This window comes from Eublepharis macularius, chromosome 3 (assembly GCF_028583425.1).
Source record: "Eublepharis macularius isolate TG4126 chromosome 3, MPM_Emac_v1.0, whole genome shotgun sequence".
NCBI lineage: Eukaryota > Metazoa > Chordata > Lepidosauria > Squamata > Eublepharidae > Eublepharis > Eublepharis macularius.
In genome coordinates, this window is record NC_072792.1 from 70,992,810 (window position 1) to 71,012,692 (window position 19,883).

At 40.7% G+C, this 19,883-nt stretch overlaps 1 protein-coding gene across 2 annotated transcripts in view; it reads right to left on the reverse strand.

The window, feature by feature from the left end:
• The window catches only part of MAP7D2 (MAP7 domain containing 2), a 96,384-nt gene that overhangs the window by 14,679 nt on the left and 61,822 nt on the right, over positions 1-19,883 (reverse strand). The window contains exons 7-10 of one of the 2 annotated variants that reach the window (XM_054974095.1): positions 19,525-19,649; positions 14,466-14,593; positions 12,096-12,328; positions 940-1,066 (exon numbers count right to left, since the gene is read on the reverse strand). In XM_054974095.1, coding sequence (XP_054830070.1) covers positions 940-1,066; positions 12,096-12,328; positions 14,466-14,593; positions 19,525-19,649 — 613 coding nt within the window. Of the gene's footprint in view, positions 1-939; positions 1,067-12,095; positions 12,329-14,465; positions 14,594-19,524; positions 19,674-19,883 lie in introns of both variants that reach the window. The other variant, XM_054974094.1, reaches the window with a different exon arrangement.

The following is a 19,883-nucleotide window of genomic DNA, read 5'->3' on the forward strand; positions in this document are numbered from 1 at the left end:
GACTCTCTTCATAGCATCAATCAACTGTCTTCATGTACATGTCCCCCCCATTAGCAGTCAGACAGACCCCTCCTCACACTGAGAGGGCAGTTTATAGATGAAATATCATAAACTCCCTTCCTCATATTCCATAAGCATGAGGTGACCCAAGGTAGAATGGATGCCAACCAGAGAGGAACCTGGAAAATTATCAGGAGATGAGTCAAAGCGACTGGCTGACCAACAGCCCCCTCTTTGCCCGAAAGATGCATAACTTAGAACAATGAGGCTTCTGACTCCTGACTCACCCTATCAATACCCACCCTTGCTTCCTCTCACCTATCCACCTTACTCAAGCAACACCCAAGCTATTCAGCAAATTGGGTAGCTTTTCCCACCTGGTGCTAAAAGGGTCATCAAGCACCTTTCACACATATAATCCACCTTAAGAAACTTCTCCCAACTTCATGGTCCACTACTGGAGATAGCCAGTAAGCCATTGTTTTGGGGGCAAAGACATCAGCTTGCCCCAGGGAGCATTTCACTCTATAACTGGGATCCCCAGCCATGTGCTGTGAGTGCGTGTGTGCGTGTATTTTGGATCTATCAACATGCCCCCAAATCCATTTGGGCTTCTCCTCTGTGAAACACTGGTTATTTTGCTGCCTCCACAGACCTCTCTGGTCTGCGAGACTGGTAACTATCACCCTCCCTGATTTTTTAAAATTAGCCCTGTATGTGTGCTGTGTGTGATCTTCTGTACATTTGCCTTTTATTTCTCTTTAATAAAAACCCTTTCCGGTTGAACATCTGCTTGATTCATTTGAGAGTTCTCTAAACATTGGTGGAGAATCCCAGTTATCCCCCTCTCATTTCCCTTCTTAATGTTAATTCCTCCAACTAATTAAGGAGACCTCCTATTTGGGAAACGCTCCTGACCCCCAGGAAAAGAAAAGATACCTTTCACGTTCCTCCTTCTCCTGTCTTTCTCTTTCCTCTTGTTCTTTCTGGAGACGAGCCTGGCGTCTTTTCTCTGCTAGAATTCTTGTAGCTTCTTCAGCATCGGTAGTTCCTGCTGCAAATTTCCCTAATGAAATATTTCTGAGTTTAGAATACTAGCTTGCAAACAGTTGATGATCTGCATGCCCCATTTCCAGGAATTAGCAGAAAATTAGTATTAGCAGAAAATTTCAGCGCAAGGAAAAGTGGTGATGATTATATTCTTCTTTTTAAGTTATTCGATCCTGATAGCAGCAATTTTCTTAGTCCTGCTTGGCATAACAGATCTAAAGTTGCCCTAATAAATACCTCAGTTCTAGAGCTAGTCAAATTTTCAATTCAGAGAAATGATACCCATTGAATGGCTATTCAGAAGTTGATGAAGCTGGTGACTTTACCTACGTGGGCCCCTGATGAGCTAATGCAATAGACTTTTTCTCATTCCAGTTAAGTATTTAATCCACTTCAAACATTTAAAAGTTTGTGATTATTTCGGAAACGATCGCTTTCCTGTTCTTTTCTTATGGATCTCCGTCTCAACCGATATCCTGCTCCAGCTCAAAGTTTTTCACTCTTCCGTAACAATAATAATATTTGTCGACTGCGCTAGAGTACCAACTCTAGCAGCAAAGCCATAACAATAATAGGTACCACCTAGGGGTGTGTGCTTCAGGTATCCGATTCGGGATAAATGCCTGAATCGGACCCCATCCATAAAGATTTGGAGGTTCCAAATCGGAGCCAGAACCCCCGAATCAAAGCTTCCTAAAGCGATTCGTATTGCTTCGAGAAGCTTCGGGGCCTTTAAACTTAAAAGGGCTTCTTCCCTCCCACCACCCCACTTACCTGGCCCTTCGCTGTGGCGCTGCTGCAGCAGAGACTGCAGCCTTCGCCTCTGCCCAGCTGGCCGCTGTAGCGGCGAAGGAGGCAGTACAGGCAGCAGAGGCGCTGGCTCCAGCTTTCCCCACCGTTTCGCAGGCCACTGCTGTGGTAGAAGAGGCGGTGCTGGTGGCAGAAGCACCGGCTCCGGCCTTTCCCGCTGCCCCTCTGGCTACTGCAGCGGTAGAGGAGGCAGCACGGGCAGCAGAGGTGCCGGCTCTGGCCTTCCCCACCACTCAGCAGGCCACTGCTGTGGTGGAAGAGGTGGTGCAGGCGGTGGAAGCGCCATCTCCGGCCTTCCCCGTCACCCCTTTGGCCGCCGCAGCGGCAGCAGAGGTGCTGGCTCTGCCCTTCCCCACTGCCCAGCTGGTATTGCTCCTGCACATATAAGTGGGGGTGGGAGGACAAGGGGGCTAAGGAAACAGCTTCCCCCCCACTTCGGTATGCCCCAAATATCTATGGAGCATACCGAAGCGATTTAAATTCCCGAAGCTGAAGGGGCTTGCCGCTTCGGCTTTTGGGTTTTTACAGATCATTTTCCCACTTTGGGTAAACTGAAGTAGGAAAATCGAATTTTTACCCCTGTGCACATCCCTAGTACCACCTCTCGAAAACCTTAGTTAAGTTTTGCTGTCAGACTCAGCTTCTGCTGGCTTAGCCAATTTATCTGAGCTATTTGATTTGTTTAGACCACTTTTCATTAAAAAGAATCTCATCAAAATGAGTTCTGAAGCCAAGAAAAATAGTTGGTTCAATAGTGATTGCTGAACAATCAAGAGGAGCATTCAACAGAAAAATAATGAATTTAAAAGTAACTGCACGATACGGGTTCTTCGAGAGTTGTCAGGGCTTAAGAAGACTTATAAAGAACTAATTAAAACCAGAAACTGGATGTCCTTGATTAAGGAATGAGGCAGTCTCGTTTCAGGTATTCACAAAAAGGATAATAAAGCTTTTTGGCTTATCTCCAATTCTGTTATTAATTCAAATTTTAAAATCCCTTGCTACATTACCCCTTTGGTGTGGGAAAATCATTTCAGGGAGTCATTCTATGATGCTGGTGCTTCCAGCTCATCTCCGACTATTATTTCTCTTGACTCTGTGACTCCGTGGCCTGAGGTGTTAATCAAGGAAGTCATATGTCTTATTAGGGGGTTAATTAGGAAAAGCTTCTGACCCTGATTTAATTCCCAAAGAGCTTTTAAAGGCTGATCCTCGATAGTGGGCTACAGTCCTGGCCCCAGTGTTCATTTTAATTAATTTGGCCAGATGCCTAACTCATGGAGACATTTGATCAGAGTCCCAATATTTAAAAAAGGGATCCAAATTGGATCCATGCTGTTATCAGCCAATTAGCTTTCTTTCTTTACTAGGAAATTTGTACTCCTCTTACCTACTTAGTAAAGAGTCTAGTAGCACCTTTAAGACTAACCAACTTTACTGTAGCATAAGCTTTCAAGAACCACAGTTCTCTTCATCAGATGCATGGAGGGTAAGAAGAAACTGACCACTATATAGATAGTGAGGGGTGGGGAGAATAGATGCAAGACTGAAAGAATTCTTCAACCACTCCGCTGAACAAAACGCTGAACAAAGCGCTGAACAAAGACCATCACAGCAGCAATCACACTCCCAACCAAGCAGTGCACAATCGTCGTTACAAAGTTCCAGAAACAAGAATTCCACATGGACACCCCGAGGGCCGCAACTCCTCATTGGGCTTTTACACTGAATGCTTCCGTCGACGTACCCAGGCTGAGATAATTGACAAACAACACCACTTAAAGCAGAATCTCAGCCATGCAGAAAGAGATGCCATAAACAGCCTAAAAAATAATTCTGGCATCGTAATCAGGGAAGCTGACAAAGGGGGCACAGTCGTCATCATGGACAAACATAATTACATACAGGAAGCAGAGAGACAACTCTCCAACACAACATTCTATAAAACACTACCTTCTGACCCTATAGAGCAATACAAAAGAGAATTCAATAAAATATTAAAGACATTCCCCATGGACATATAAGAATGTATCCATATGGACACATCCCAGGAACCACGGCCAGGAACATTCTACCTACTACCCATATGTTTATATAAGAATATCAGAAATTACTATACTAAGCCACTGATTACTGATCAATCACCCTCCCTACACCTCAGAAACACTGTTTTATTTGCTGAGAAATAATGATCCTAAGACTACTTTGGCAGTAGCAAAATTTGTCTTAGTTCTTCTATCCCTTGCATCCAAAAAACAATGTATAAGAACATTTTGCTGCTCAAGATGTGTTAATTGATGAGCTTCTAAAGGAATAAAAGGAAAGGAATACTAGCTTGCAGATAGAAAATTTATTGCCATAGAAATATGTATTAATCCAGACAGCTGCATTTTCTAGGGAAAGTAAGCATGAAGCATAGAGAAGGGATCTCTCTCATGAGGTTCTCCACATGCATTTACACCTTGCAAACATGCACCTGGAATCCAATCCTGGGGGGAGGGGAGCAGATTTGGAGGAGAGCTGAATAGGAAAAGCCATATGTGAGGAAGAGATTAATAATAATATTATAATAACATTTGATTTATATACCGCCCTTCAGGACAACTTAACACCCACTGAGAGCGGTTTGCAAAGTATGTTATTATTATCTCCACAACAATAATCATCATGTGAGGTGGGTGGGGCTGAGAGAGCTCCTAGAAGCTGTGACTAACCCAATGTCACCCAGCTGGCTTCAAGTGGAGTAGTGGGGAATCAAACCTGGTTCTCCAGATTAGAGTCCGACGCTCGTAACCACTACACCAAACTGGCTCTCATTAAGCACCCATTCCTTTCACAGCTTCTCTGTTTCAGATAACCCCCTTTCAAAGCTGCTTGGTTTAGAAATTGTCATTGTTGAGGTTGTCAAGAAACTGCCTTGTTTGGTCCATTTCTTGGCTTTTCAAATCTTTGGTTCAGGCTTTTGGGCCTAGTGACCTTACAGAAGGCTCATTTCTAAAAAAATGACAGGCACTGTGACTTTGCAGTTCCCAGGGAGATAAGGATGGGATGAAACTGAGGCACAGGTGTAGGTGAGATCACAGGATCAAAAGAGCTTCAAGTCAGTGAACCAAGGAGTTTTGCCCTCATCTTCCATGTTATTAGTGGAAGGAATCCTGGTTGTGGGTAAGTTGCTGTGATTTTGAACATGTTTCAGCTGCAGAGGAACATGGTCACATGTCCTAGTAATAGCCATTGATTGGTCAAGCAAGATCAAGCTATGCTGCAGCTGGCTTGGCATAAAGCAAGGTTCTTCATTCTAGTTATTGCTCTGGTGAGGTTTATTGTGGATACCTGCCACTACATGCCTCTGCTTGAGCTCTGGGCCTGACTACCAGAATAACTGTTAGCCTAGGACTTTGGACTTTGGCTCTGGACTTTGAAGTCCTATTTGGACTCTGTGCTTCTAGTCTGACAAGATGACATCTATGTCAGAGGACCAAAGCCTGTATAGTATTTTAGGATAGTTGTTTAGTTTTATTATTTTCTTTCCTGTCTTGCACATTTTAAAATAATTGTAATATTTTGCATATTTCTTTAATAAACGTTATTGATTCTACTTCTGTGCTACTATTTGGGTTTTGTCGCTTCAATCTAAATCTAGTACCTTGGCCTATTTGGCTACAGCTACCAAATAATTGTTTTTTGGGGAACTCAACCTGCAGGTATTTCTACCTTGCAGGACTGACTTCTTGTTTAACACCCAGTAAGGCTGGAAACACTATCCATTGGTCTTTTACTTGAGGGTTAGTTAGAGGGACTGGTGGTGGCTTCTGTTACCCCCCAGTATTGAATGTTTTGCTCTTGACCTCTACTACCTTCTTGTGGGACAAGGGGGCTGCAACAGAGGTGTTATTACAAGACTCTGAATGTAATGTGGAGCTTGGCCTTGAAATACTGTATTTAATGGGCAGAGTTAACATTGGCACAGTGAAGCAGCAAGTCCAAAGTGAGAGGCTGCAGGTATCCTATGTTAATGCACCCTCTCAAACTTGACATGAACCACACCCTCTTACAACAGTGAGGGCTCGGACTTCCGGTTTGGCTTTGATGGCGGAGTGATGTAGCCCGGGGAGCTGGGCTATCCGAGTGGCTGTTTGTGAGGCTTGCGAGGTGCTCGATCACCTGCGGCCACCCCCTTCAGGGAGAAGGGGGGCTAGTAAGCTCTGCGATCCTGAGAGTGTGCAATCTCGGCTGCGGGGGGGGGTTCTGAATTAAGGACGCTCCCCCAGCCTTGAGGTCCCCTTGACGAAGGACATGCAAAAATCTCTGCAGTCGCTTTGGAGTCATTCAATTGGCATAAGTTCGCTATGGCCAAGCTTCAAGAACAAGCTTGTGTGGATATTATTGGGAATTGGTGTGAAGAGGCAGCGATTGGACCCTGAAAAAGAACGGCAAAGGTAAAGATTCTAATCTACATTGGACAGTCGAATTAGAGACAGAAGACCAAACTAAATTTTAAATTGACAAGGACAAAGTAACTGAAGGAGTGGAATATAAATTAACGGGAGGCATTCTGGACTTTATAAGGAAAGACCTAAAGCTAAATTTGGAGAAAAGGGAAATTGTTTACATACCTGCGGTTTCGGCGAAGGGACGGGAAGGGGAGAGCGTGAGAAAATAACGTTTTAAATATCGCGAGACAAGTGCGGGAGAGTCGGAGACCATAGAGCTGGATGCTGTAGCGCGGATTAAAGAAAACAACAGAGAAAGACCCGGAAGGAAAACAACACGAAAAGTCGCGAGAGGTCCTGAATGAGAAGAGGAGGAAAAGACCAGAAGTAGGCCATATTGTGTAAGGGAAAGGGCAACGGCTTCACTGTTTTTACCATAGAGGAACAGCACCCGACATCTTGGATCGGACTTTTATTTTTAGTATTGATTTTGGCTGAGATCTTTTGAAAAATTGAAAGAAGACCAGCGTGAGATTGACAAGAGGGAACCGGGAACAAAGCTGTAAATTGATTTAAAGGGAGAGTTTGAAGATGGAGCTCCGGAGAAGAGCGGACACTTGGGGGGGTTCTAAACCTAACCCAGGAACAAGGCAAAGCCCAGCTATGGCGAAGAAGGTAGACAAGGAGTGGCAAACGAATATGGAAGCAGCAATGGAAACACTAGAGAAGAAAATAATTGAAGGTAATAAAGAGTTGAACGACGCGATACAAAAATCTCAGCAAGCCCTACTTAAGGATATAAAGGAAGCTATAGGTGCTGAAATAGCAGAAATGGCTAAAAATATCGAAACAATCAAGACAGAACTTCAGACAACCAACAAAAAAGTGGAGGAGATGGAAAAGAAAAATGAGGATTTAGCAGCGAATTTAAAGTTAGAAAACTTGGATCTAAAGGCAAGGGTGACGACGATGGAATGTAAGAGTATGGACAGGACAAGCAATTAAGATTTAGAGGGATCCCGGATTTGAAAGAGCAAACACCCCAAGAACAGATAGCTGAAATACTAGTGGAATTTTTGAATAAGCAGCCAGAGGAAATTGCAAATAATTTGGATTTAGTCTACAGAGTCAACTCGAGTTATGCTCAACAAAAAGGGCTTCCGAGAGATGTAGTAGTGCAATTGGTAATGAAAAAGATGAAAGAAGAAATACTTAAAAGGCACTATGAGAAACCTCTGTTACTGGATGGAAATAAAATCAGAATTATGAAGGAAATTCCAAGGAGGGTATTGCAGGAAAGAAAGAAATATCAAGAGTTAGCCCAAAAACTTAGAATAATGAATATAAGATACAGATGGAAATTACCAGAAGGGCTGAGTTTTGAATTCAAGACAAAGAGAATTGTTATTAAGACGAGACATGATATGGATTTGTTCCTGTTTGAAAACGACAAAGACTTACCAAAATTAAGTAGAAAATGAATATGGACCACAAGCTGATTTCATGGAATGTAAATAGTTTAAATTCACCACAGAAACGTAAAACTGTATTTCACTGGTTAGAAAAACAAAACTGTAACATAATTTGTCTTCAAGAAACTCATATTAAAGATCAAGACATTAAATATCTTAGAAATGGAAAATTGGGACAAGAATTTTATACTGCAGCCAAACAAAAGAAAAGAGGTGTAGTGATGTACATTAAAGAACATTTACAACCCAAATTAATTTTTAAAGATGTGAATGGGAGATATTTGGCCGTAGAATTTATGATGAATATGAAAAAGACACTGATTATGGGAATATACGCACCAAATGGAACGAAAGAAGAATTCTTTAAAGAAATCATATCCCAATTGGATCAATGTATATATGACCAATTATTACTGATGGGGGATTTTAATGGAGTAGTGGATTTGAAAATGGATAAGAAATCGGACTTGACTAAAAATAAAACAGGGAAGTTACCAAAATCTTTCTTTGAAATGGTTAAACAAGAAGGACTAGAAGATATTTGGAGAATTGGAAATCCAAATGTAAAGGACTATCCATATTTTTCCCCAAGACATCAATCATTTTCACGAATTAATATGATTTGGACATCTAAAGAAATAGCGGTATGGACTAAACAAATAGAAATTATGCCAAGAATAAGATCGGATCATAGTCCTATTTTATGGAAAATTTCAATGGGAAGGAAAAAGTGGAAATGGAGAATAAATGAAGTTCTTTTGCAAAAACAAGATAATGTAGAGTATCTGCAAAAAGAAACAAAATATTTCATCCAGTCCAATTTAAATCAAGATACCCAGACTAAGATTGTTTGGGATGCTTACAAGGCAGTTGTGAGAGGTTTACTGATGGATTTAAATGCCAGAGATAAAAGACACAAAGAAAGTAAAATGAAAGAAATATCAGAGAAACTGGTAGAGAAGGAACGAGCCTTAAAAGAAGAAACCTGGGAAAAAGAAAATACAACAAGAAATAAAATTGTTACAAGAGCAAATAAAAGTGTTGGAGAATAAAGAAGTGGAATGGAAGTTGAAATTATTAAAACAGAAAGTGTTTGAAGGAGCCAACAAGCCAGGAAGGTATTTGGCCTGGCAATTGAAGAAGAGAGAAAAGAAAAGCATAAATAAGATAATAGAGGAGGGTAAGGAACTGACCCAACAACAACATATAGAGAGAGCTTTCTATAAATATTTTGCAAAATTATACCAAATGAAGGAACATGACTCAGCAGAAATTGACCACTATCTGCAATCTGTTAACCTACCTACTGTTTCAATAGAAATAAAAAAGAAGTTAAATGTAGAGATAACGGAAGAAGAAATAATCAAAGCCATTGAAACAACGAAGTTAGGGAAGGCACCAGGTCCAGATGGGATAACGGCTAAATTTTATAAAGTATTTAAATATGACCTTGTTCTTTGCAGATGCAGAGAAGGCTTTTGACAACTTGAACTGGCAGTTTATGCTTGCAACAATGGAAAAGATGGATATGGGAAAAGAATTTACAGAAGCTGTAGTGGCAATATATAAGAACCAAAGAGCGACAATATGCATCAATGATGGAACAACAGAAAGATTTAAGATAAGGAAAGGTACAAGACAAGGATGTCCGCTTTCCCCATTATTGTTTGTTATGGTTTTGGAAGTATTATTAAGACAAGTAAGGCAAGACCAAGATATTAGAGGACTAAGAGTAAAAGGCTTTTCATATAAACTAAGCATTCGCAGATGATGTGCTGTTCATAACAGAGGATCCGATCCATGTTATGCCAAAGTTATTACATAAAATAAAACAATTTGGAGACCTGGCAGGCTTCCACTTAAATAAAAAGGAATCTAAATTAATATGTAAAAATATGACAAAGAAGAAACAACAACAATTGACAGAAATGACAGAGTGTGAAGTAGTTCAAAAAACAAAATACTTGGGAATCGAAATAACAGCAAAGAATATTGACTTGTTTAAGAACAACTATGAAAAGCTGTGGCTACAAATAGAAAAAGATATAAAATGGAATAAGTTGAATTTGTCATGGCTAGGGAGGATTGCAGCGGTTAAAATGAATGTGTTGGCAAGAATGATATTTTTATTACAGACAATTCCAATAGTTAAAGACCAAAAGCAATTCCATAAGTGGCAAAGGAAGCTATCGGAATTTGTGTGGGCAGGCAAGAAACCAAGAGTCAAAATGAAAGTGTTACATGATGCAAAAGAATGAGGAGGCATGCAGCTACCAAATCTGCAATTATATCATGATGCAGTGTGTTGTACGTGGATTAGAGATTGGATAATATTGAAAAACCATAAACTATTAGCATTAGAAGGATATAATAAACTGTTTGGATGGCATGCCTATCTATGGTATGATAAGGCCAAAGTGGATACAATGTTTCAACACCATTTCGTGAGACAAAGCCTTCTTAGGACGTGGACAAAATACAAGAAACACCTGAGAGAAGAAACACCATTGTGGATTATACCAGCAGAAGTAGTAAATCCTGAGCCGGTATATAAAGGCCAGGAGTGGATAATCTACAGAGATATGCTAAAGTCATATCAAACTCAAGAATATTTGATCAAATTAAATGAAGAGGTGCCCTTTCAATATGGTTGGTTTCAGTATATGCAAATTAAAGATTTGTATGAGATGGACCATAGAAAGACAAGATTTAGAGATAAAAACTCAGAGATGGAAGAGATATTATTAGAAGGAGGCAATAAATTAATTGCAAGAATTTATAAACTGTTTTTAAAATGGTTTACTGAAGATGAAATAGTTAAAGTTCAAATGGTTAAATGGGCAATAAATTGTAATCGAGAAACTGAGATGGAGGCATGGGAATATTTGTGGAAACATACTCTGAAAATATCAACTTGTATCACAATAAGAGAAAATGTGTTTAAAATGATCTATAGATGGTATTTGACACCTAAAAAACTAGCAATTAATAACAATCAAATGTCGGATAAATGCTGGAAATGTAAACAACATGAAGGTTCTTTTTATCATATGTGGTGGACTTGTGATAAAAAGCTAAGGCCTTTTGGTCAAAAATAGTTGAATTAATGTCAGAGATTTTACAAAAGAAAATTAATTTAAATCCAGAGGTACTATTATTATGTTTGAATCTAGAAAAATATGATTGTAAAGATAGAGTGCTGATTTTTTATATGGTGACAGAAGCTAGAATTTTATATGCACAGTACTGGAAAAAAGAAGAAATACCTGAAGAGGACGAGTGGATTTATAAAATAACACATATGGCTGAAATGGATAAAATGACACGCCGACTGAAAGAAGAAGAGCCTGAAGAGTTTTTAAAGACTTGGGGGAAATTTAAAAACTATTTAGAGAAAAAATGGGACCTAAGTGGAAAGTTATAGTCTTTTGAGAATTTTTAAACGGGGAAGGTTAATGATATTTTTACCTATTGACAATGTGGAATTATTAAGATAGTTAGGAAAGCTTTTAGACAGATATTTAGAATTAAGATGTAAGGGATAACATAAATAAAGGATAAATGGGGGGGGGTGTTACAAAGCTGTTGGAAGTCTATTATAGAAAGGGGGGTTAGGGTGGGGTGGGTATAGGACATAAATAAGGGAATTGGAGATAGTGAGTAAATAACTATGTGATTAATAATTAACAATATTGTAAAAGCAATGTGAAATTGTTTAAGATATGTTTACCCACCAATAAAAATTTTAATAAAAAAAAAACCCAGTGAGGGCTCTTTGCACATTCCACGAGAGGGCAAAAAAAGATGGGCAAGAAGCTCAAGGTCTTTTCTAACACTTTGTCAGGTAGGCATTCAAGGTAGCTGTGTCAAATAATAAATCAGTCCCTATGTAAATCACTCATCTAGTCATGTTAATTAGCCCCTATTGCACTTTAAAAGACAACAAAAGAAAACGTTCAAAAATGTGTTTTTATTTCATCTAAAATCCAAATTGTCTACAAAAGCAGGGCCTGATGAGAGAAAGCGGGGAGAGAGAGCATTGATGCAGAAATGCAAAAGGAAAATACAGCATTGTGAGAAAGATGCTGTGCTCCAAAATCACTTTTGACTATTTATGGGCCTTTTCAGGTAGGAAAACAATCCATATTTTGTTGGTGTAGCAGTGCTAGCCCTGACTGAAATTCTATGGTGATAGTTCCTAATGTAAAACAATTATAAAAATCAAAGTAACGGCAATACCTTTTGGATTAAGGTCAATTTTTTTCTTACTGCATTAATGAAAACTGTATCTAATCATTTAAATCAATAGAATCTCTACCATAAAACATACCTTCAGTATTTGAAGAAGACACATATTTTTCAGCAATAGTTTGGCTTACAGCCTCTTCAGATGAAGATGCTTGGGATTTTTGACTAATATTCTCCCTCTGACTGTCTTTGTATTTTTCTGCCCTCTTCTTAGGCGTTTCTTGATTGAGATTTGAAGAGGCACGGTTTTTCACAGGAGAGGCTGGATACTGTTTAGTAGTTTTGGGAGACTGAGGGTAATTCTTTGTAATCATCCTGAAAATAATTCAAATAAAATAAAAGTTAAACTAGCAACTGAATACCGTACAGTGGGTTGTTGATCTCAATCCTCCTCCTTTGACATTAATTTCAGAGGGGTAGCCCTGTTAGTCTACTGTAGAAAAATAAAACAGACCAACAACATTTATTCCAGCATAAGCTTTCATGAGTCAGAGCTTACTTCATCAGATAAATACTTTATTTATTTATTTTAAACATTTCTGTGCCACTTTTCCACCCAAATAGAGTCTTCAAGGCAACAAATATCCAAACACTAAAGCTTTTCAACAGCATTTAAAATAAAGGATATATAAAATGAATAATTCAATAAAAACATATAAACACACATAACAACACAATAAAGGAGGTTAATAAGAGTTCCTGGTGGTATATCAAACAAAACAAAAAAGGCTTCACCTGCTGGAGGCATACAATGACAGAGGGAGACAGATGAATCTCCCTAGGGTAACTTTTGGCACCACAACTGAGAATTCCCTTTTTCTGGGTGGCACCTAGGGCTCCCAGGGGTCCCAGGAGCCAAAGCAGGGGTGCAGGGGGCTTGAGGCAGCAGGGCACCTACCTCCTGTGTGTGTGCTTTGTGCACATGTACTCTCCCCTGTCCTGCTGAACTGGCTTCAGTGTGCTTGGTGTTTCCTTTCCTCTGCTGGAAAATGATATTGTTTTCTGGCATGAAGGAACATGCTCTGGGCACACTGTACCCAGTTCAGCAGGACAGGGGGAGCATGCATGCACAGTTCTCCCCCCTGTGCCTCCTCCTGCCAGCAAGGGGGCCTAGGGAGGCAGCAGGTGAGACGGAGATTTCCCCAGCCCAGAGGAGGAATGGCATGTCTGTTGTCACCCATGTAGCCTCTGGCAGGGGCACCCAAAGAAGTTACCAGGGTGGTTCACATTGAAGGAGGTCTGCAAGGTATGCTGGCCCCAAGCTGTACAGACTTTAAAAGTAAATACCAGCACCTTGAATTGGGCCTGGAAGCAAACTGGGAGCCAATGGAGATGGAGCAAGACTGGAGCGCTTTGGTCCTTGCAACCCACTCCAGTCAACATTCTGACTGCAACATTCTGTACTAAGTGCAAACCAGTGCAATGTGGGGAGGGGGGGAACCACTTAAGACACAGGCCATTTTATTGACAACGTCATTCAAATCAATACTGAGGTATTTAGGCCCCAAAGGCTTAAGGATATTCTACAGCAGCAGCCATACATTGACAAAGATTAAACATAAAGATACATGTACCAGTCACTGGAAAGGGGGCAATTGGACTCAAAGAGTCCAACTTCTGAGCAAAGTCCTGCCCTCCATGTTCATATGGCTATTACAGAGGCAAGTGAAATGCTGAGAAAGAGTTGGCTGGTTCTCAAACCATCCATTAGGAGGAAGAAAACTGGGGTCAGACACAACACACAAGCGAATGAGCTGTCTCTAAGCCCACATTATCCGTTTGAAGGAGAAGGCTCAATCTGTAAGGGGAGAGATGGGACTAGATGGAAGAATTCTGATGGCTAATGCCATGGCCCAAGAACTTCTAGGAGTTAACAACAGCCTTTCCATAGTTACCCAACAGGCAGTTGCTGGTATTGGCTCAGTCAACCCTACTCCCTATCTCCTGCAAGCCCAAGGTTAGCCTGATGCCCCCATGCTAGTCAGTGTGGTATACTGGCTAGAGTGACAGACTAGGATCTGAGAGACCCAGGTTCAGATCCCCAGCCTGCCATGAAAGCTCACTATTGAGAGGACAACATGGAGAAGCAAATGAAGTAATGGAGAAGAGAATTGGGGAGAAAATTAGGGCATAAATGAAGTTAACAAACAAACATATATTCAGATTACAGATATTCCCAAGCTATTACAGATATTTCCAAGGGAACATTTGGGGGGTGGGGTAGAGAAGAGGGAGGTATTATTCCAACACTTTTAACATTTGTCTGTAAGGATCCAGGTAGGAAGTCCCTAGACTGCTCTTCCTGTGGAGCTGCATGTGTTTAAAGTATTATTCACAATAAATCAATTGTTTAAGAGAAAACTGAAAGCTATCAACATTTGAGGCTAGGATTCTTCTCTATGTACAGTTATAATTTCTTAGGTGTTGTTAAAAGTTTTCTAAACATTCTTACTTAGGAGTTGCAGGTGAAGCTGATCTTTTAGACATAGTTGCTGGAGAATCAGACCTTCTGAGAGGAGAACCCAACCCAGATGAAGTGCCAGTCACTGTTGGCCGTTTCTCTTTCTTTTTCTTCTCATTCTTTAAAAAAAAATCAGGTTGTTTTACCTAGTATCTGATCAAAAACAGTATATCAATGACAGATGAAATTAGCACAGGGTTTCCTGAACTGTATAATGTAGAAGCAAAAATATATAGTTCAAATAAAACCTTATAGGTGATGATTGCAGCTTCTTTTCCCCATATTTGACCATGAAAACTTCACTAAACTTCATTTTACATACATTGTCTCCTATATACCTGCACAATATAACCTTGCAAAGTATTCCATGGATAAACATAGTATATAGGCCGATTCCAGATGACTAACCTTAAGTCGCTTCATGCCGCCCTCTTCCGGATCGCGACGGGGAAAATGCGAAATATCGCGTTTCCTCGCGCGAGTTTTGCGCATCGTCGCGCAAAACTCGCGTGAGGAAACGCGATATTTCGCATTTTCCCCGTCGCGATCCGGAAGAGGGCGGCATAAAGCGACTTAAGGTTAGTCATCTGGAATCGGCCATAGTCTGCTGTTCACATTCAATTCGAAGCCTAAGCAACCCTTTAGATCTAGGGCTAATGCCTCTAACAGAACCAAAACAAGATCAAAAGTGTGAACACAAAAATAGATCTTTCAGTACCTAGACTGGCCTGGGTTCAATGCTGCTGGGAAGTAGTTTTTTTCTGCTTCCCCACAGCATTGTGGTACATTCCTGCACCTCCTGGAATCAGCCTGGCTTTTCTTTGATCTTTTCCAAACTTGTTTTACTGCAAAGTTTTGTGAAAGATCACTGCAAAGCCTGGATAGCTGCCATGTGGATGGGGAAGTTTGGATTTTCATGATCCCTCTCAAATGGTGGCCATTTCCCACCCCCCAGATATTTTTAAAATGAGCAACTGAAAATCATTATATCAATATATAATCTGTATCAGATTCTCTGAATCCCCAGCTTTCTTTTTCTTTCTTTCTTTCTTTCTTTCTTTCTTTCTTTCTTTCTTTCTTTCTTTCTTTCTTTCTTTCTTTCTTTCTTTCTTTCTTTCTTTCTTTCTTTCTTTCTTTCTTTCTTTCTTTCTTTCTTTCTTTCTTTAACAAGAAGTCTTGAGCCTCTTGTAGTGGAGATTTGCCTTTCCCTTGGGAAGATCTGCCTTTACCTTAAGGAGGCAAAATAAAAACTAGAAATTCAGAGAGTCTGATCCACAGATTGTTACATGATTAGAATGATATGCATTTAAGAAAAAGGCCTGGTGGAGCCAGGGGGATGGCCACTGCTGGAGGATGAGAGCAGAGATCCTACGGGGACACCTGGCATGTGGAGCTCTGTTCCCACTGTGCTGTATTAGAGGCTGCAGCAGCAGCAACAGGGGAACTGCACAAGCCTGTTCCTATGTGGAAAATGCCTTTATAAAGACAGCTTTTACTTATCTTACATGCAAGAAGTTATGTTGAGAATTTAATTGCTACATTTTTACCCTGCCCTTCCTCTTCCAAGGAGTTCTGAATAGCATACCTGAAGCTCTTAAGAACTCATTCTTCCATGCTAGAAATGGGACGCTAGAATTTAAGAGGTGCAACTACATCCAATCATTTTCTGTGCTCACTAAGTAAAATGTTGGAGATCCACAATCAAATCTCCAGTTCCTTGAATCTTATTTGAATAGTAACTATGAAGGGGGGGGGGCATTTGGATTTGGTGAGAAGCAAACCCACAGCATTGGGTGAGAAGGGATTACCCCTCCCGTCGCAAAAAATTTATAATGGAAATAGCTCCCTGCTCTGTCATGTTATTTGCAATCATAGGGAAAACACAGGGGCATGTATCTTTTCTGTACCAGGGGAAACAACATCTCTAGACATGCCACAAACTGATACAAATCACCTCTCTCCTCCACTTGCGGCTGTTGTTTAGAGATGTTTAAAGAGATAAAGATCTAGTCCTAGTTCTCCAACATCTCATCTAATCGAACCCTTAAGATACATACCTACTGCTGAGCCTCTGTTCTGTACCTTAAAGGGCCATGACTTTCCTTTTAGTAGCAACATAGAAAGATACCAGAGCACATAAGGACTGTAAGGAGACTTGGGAAGGAATAAAAACAGAAACTAACTTGTGGCTACTGTCAGCACCTTCTATATAACTTTTATGCACTTAATATCTGGCGAATTAAAGAAAGTATACTTTGCATCCTTATTTCTGTATTCAACCAAATACACAAAATGACTGAACAGCCAAGCAGAACCTAATTGTTCCTTTATTCTGTTGTTAGCGGCAGTGGAATACGAGAAAGTGCAGCCATGGTAGCATTTTCCACACTGTTTATAGTAAAAGCATAGTACTAACATATTAGACAATAGCTGGTGTAACTCCCATCCACTAGTGATAACTTTCACTTTATTTATCTAGGAGAATATAGTAATGGAGGGGGAGGAAACCCCATTCCTGCTATTTTATTGCTGTGAAACTTTTTATGCTGTCTGCCTCTTGGTTAACTTAGCCAGACAGAGGCCCCCAGGGCCTTGGTAGAGTAGCCTTCCCTAACCCTACCCAACCACTGTGGTCATCTTCAGCAGCCCTGTTTCAGATGCCCACATGGGAAAGGGCCTTCTTGGTTGTGGCACCAGAACTCTTGAACTCACTCCTCAGGGAGACCTGTCTGTTCTAGGTTGCCAGGTCCTGGGGGCAAACATCTAGGGGGAGGGGTGAAATAGGGACTTACATTTATTTCCCTCATCCCTTGAGATTACATTGGTTTGGGCTGATTCTTAAAGAATGTGACCAGAAGTGACATCATTGCATGAGGATGCAGAGGGACAGCCTGGACTGCCTGGTGATGGAGGCTGATCTCTGGGTGGCCAGCATCCTTCTCCCAATCATCAGTAATCACTGGACAAAGAGCCAAATTGCTGGGAGTCTGCCAGCCATTGGTAGGCTCCTGGAAAGCCTAGTCTATCCCCTTCTGTTGCTATCTTCCAACAGAGGATGAAGAGTTTTTTGTTTTGTTTGGAGTTCTCTCCAATGATCCCTCTTTCCTGATCAATGTTTTTCTTGTTGTTTTTATGTTTTTAATGTATATCAGCTCTGGTTTTAAATTTTTTTAATTTGTTAGCCACCTTTGTGGCCCTACTGAGGCAGAAATGTGGAACGATAAACTTGTTAATAAATAACTCAACAAATTCCATTGGAGCAGCTGGGTAAGCCCAATGCAGCAAACACTGTAGAATCATAGAATCATAGAGTTGGAAGGGGCCATCTAGCCCAACCCCCTGCCCAGTGCAGGATCAGCCTAAAGCATCTCTGACAAGTATTCATCCAGCCTCTTCTTGAAAACTGCCAGTGAGGGGGAGCTCACCACCTCCCTAGGCAGCTGATTCCACTTTTGAACTACTCTGACTGTGAAAAAGTTTTTCCTAATATCCAGCCGGTACCTTTTTGCATGTAATTTAAGCCCATTGCTTTGGGTCCTACCCTCTGCTGCTTTTTTAAAAACTGGAACAGCTCCTTGCCCTCCTCCAAATGACAGCCTTTCAAATATTTAAAGAGAGCAATCTTGTCCCCCCCCTCAGTCTCCTTTTCTCCAAACTAAACATTCCCAAGGCCCTCAGCCTTTCCTCGTAGGGCTCAGTCTCCAGACCCCTGATCATCCTCGTCACTCTCCTCTGCACCCTCTCGATTTTGTCCACATCCTTTTTGAAGTGAGGCCTCCAGAACTGCACACAATACTCCAGGTGCGGCCTGACCAAGGCAGTATAGAGAGGGGCTATGACCTCCTGCGATTTTGACGCAGGTACCTTAAACATGAACCACTTTACTGTAGCAAAAGCTTTTCTGGGTGTGGGGCTCCCTGACCATTTGCAGAGAAATGAACTGACAAGCAGAGAGGTTTTTTAAAAAAATACACAGAGAACAGACATAAAAATCATTGTGAACACTGGATTAAAAAGGCCTTGTTTATGCCACTTTTATGCAAAACTGAAAGAGCAGTATGTTAGTCTTTAAGTGCCACGGGATCCTTCTTTTGTTTATGCAGAAGCAGTCCGTGATCTAATATGGGAAATAGCATTTCCCTATCTCATTATTTTTCAGATTCATGTGTAACTGCAAAACACAAGACAGTGAAGAGAACATAAGACTAGGAATACCCTTAAAATGTACCCCTCTTAGCATTAAAAAGTGTATCCTTACATTTTTTTTAAGCGCATAAGAAAGCTGATAGGAAACCATGCTCAAACTTTACATGCCGTATTTACTTGTTACAATATGAGCTCTTTTAAGTGATGAGTTAGGAGAGGATGGAATAAACAACAACAACAACATTCGATTTGTATACTGCCCTTCAGGACAACTTAATACCCACTCAGAGCGGATTACAAAGTATGTTATTATTATCCCAACAACAATCACCCTGTGAGGTGGGTGGGACTGGGGGAGCTCCAGAGAGCTGTGACTGACCCAAGATCACCCAACTGGCTTCAAGTGGAAGAGTGGGGAATCAAACCCGGTTCTCCCAATTACAGTCCTGCTGCTCTTAACCACTACACCAAATTGTGCACTGATATACTATCTCTGCTTTTCTCTTGTCATTACAAATCTTGGGAGAAAGCATGCTGTCTGCAACATTTTAAAGTAAAATTTAACGTAAAATTTACTCATTGAAACTTAAAGGGGATAACAGTATTCTTATGCAATGAGGCTGTGAATAGTAAGAAACACTTGGTAATCTATTCCCAGTTTTCAAAACTTCTGGGAAAAAGGAGTTTTATTCCAGAAATACAAATCTTGTTACAGGTAAAGTTTCCACATAATGTAATGATAAAACTTCATTGGTTAGAAAGTGTTGGCAAGAAAAGGAATTAACACAATGAGGACGGGAGGGAGGGAGGAAGTCACCTTTTTTTTAACTCACAGCACACTCATCTACCATAAAAATACAGAAATCAGAGCATCTACATTAGACCCAGGAAATCTCAAACCTACCTGTGAAACCTCAGCAGCCGATGCCCCCTTCATTGCATCAGTTGTGGAAGCAGAAGCTGCCTTCTTTCTCTCCAAGCTTCGGGTGGGGGAAGGCTTGTAAGGAGATTTAAGAGGGCTAGCTGGTGCTACACGAGGACAGATATGGAATACTAAAGAGTTATAGTACAATAGTAAGAGCAATAAGGAACATAAACAAAGGAAGTGAGGGAAAAGGGGGGGAAAAACAGCACCATCTCATTAGAAACAAGACATTACAATCAATTCAGATGAATTATTGTGCCACGTTATCTGCATTTTTAGAATGACATATAGGACGAAAATGCCTTTACTAAAATTATAAATGAGTGTTGAAGTATTGG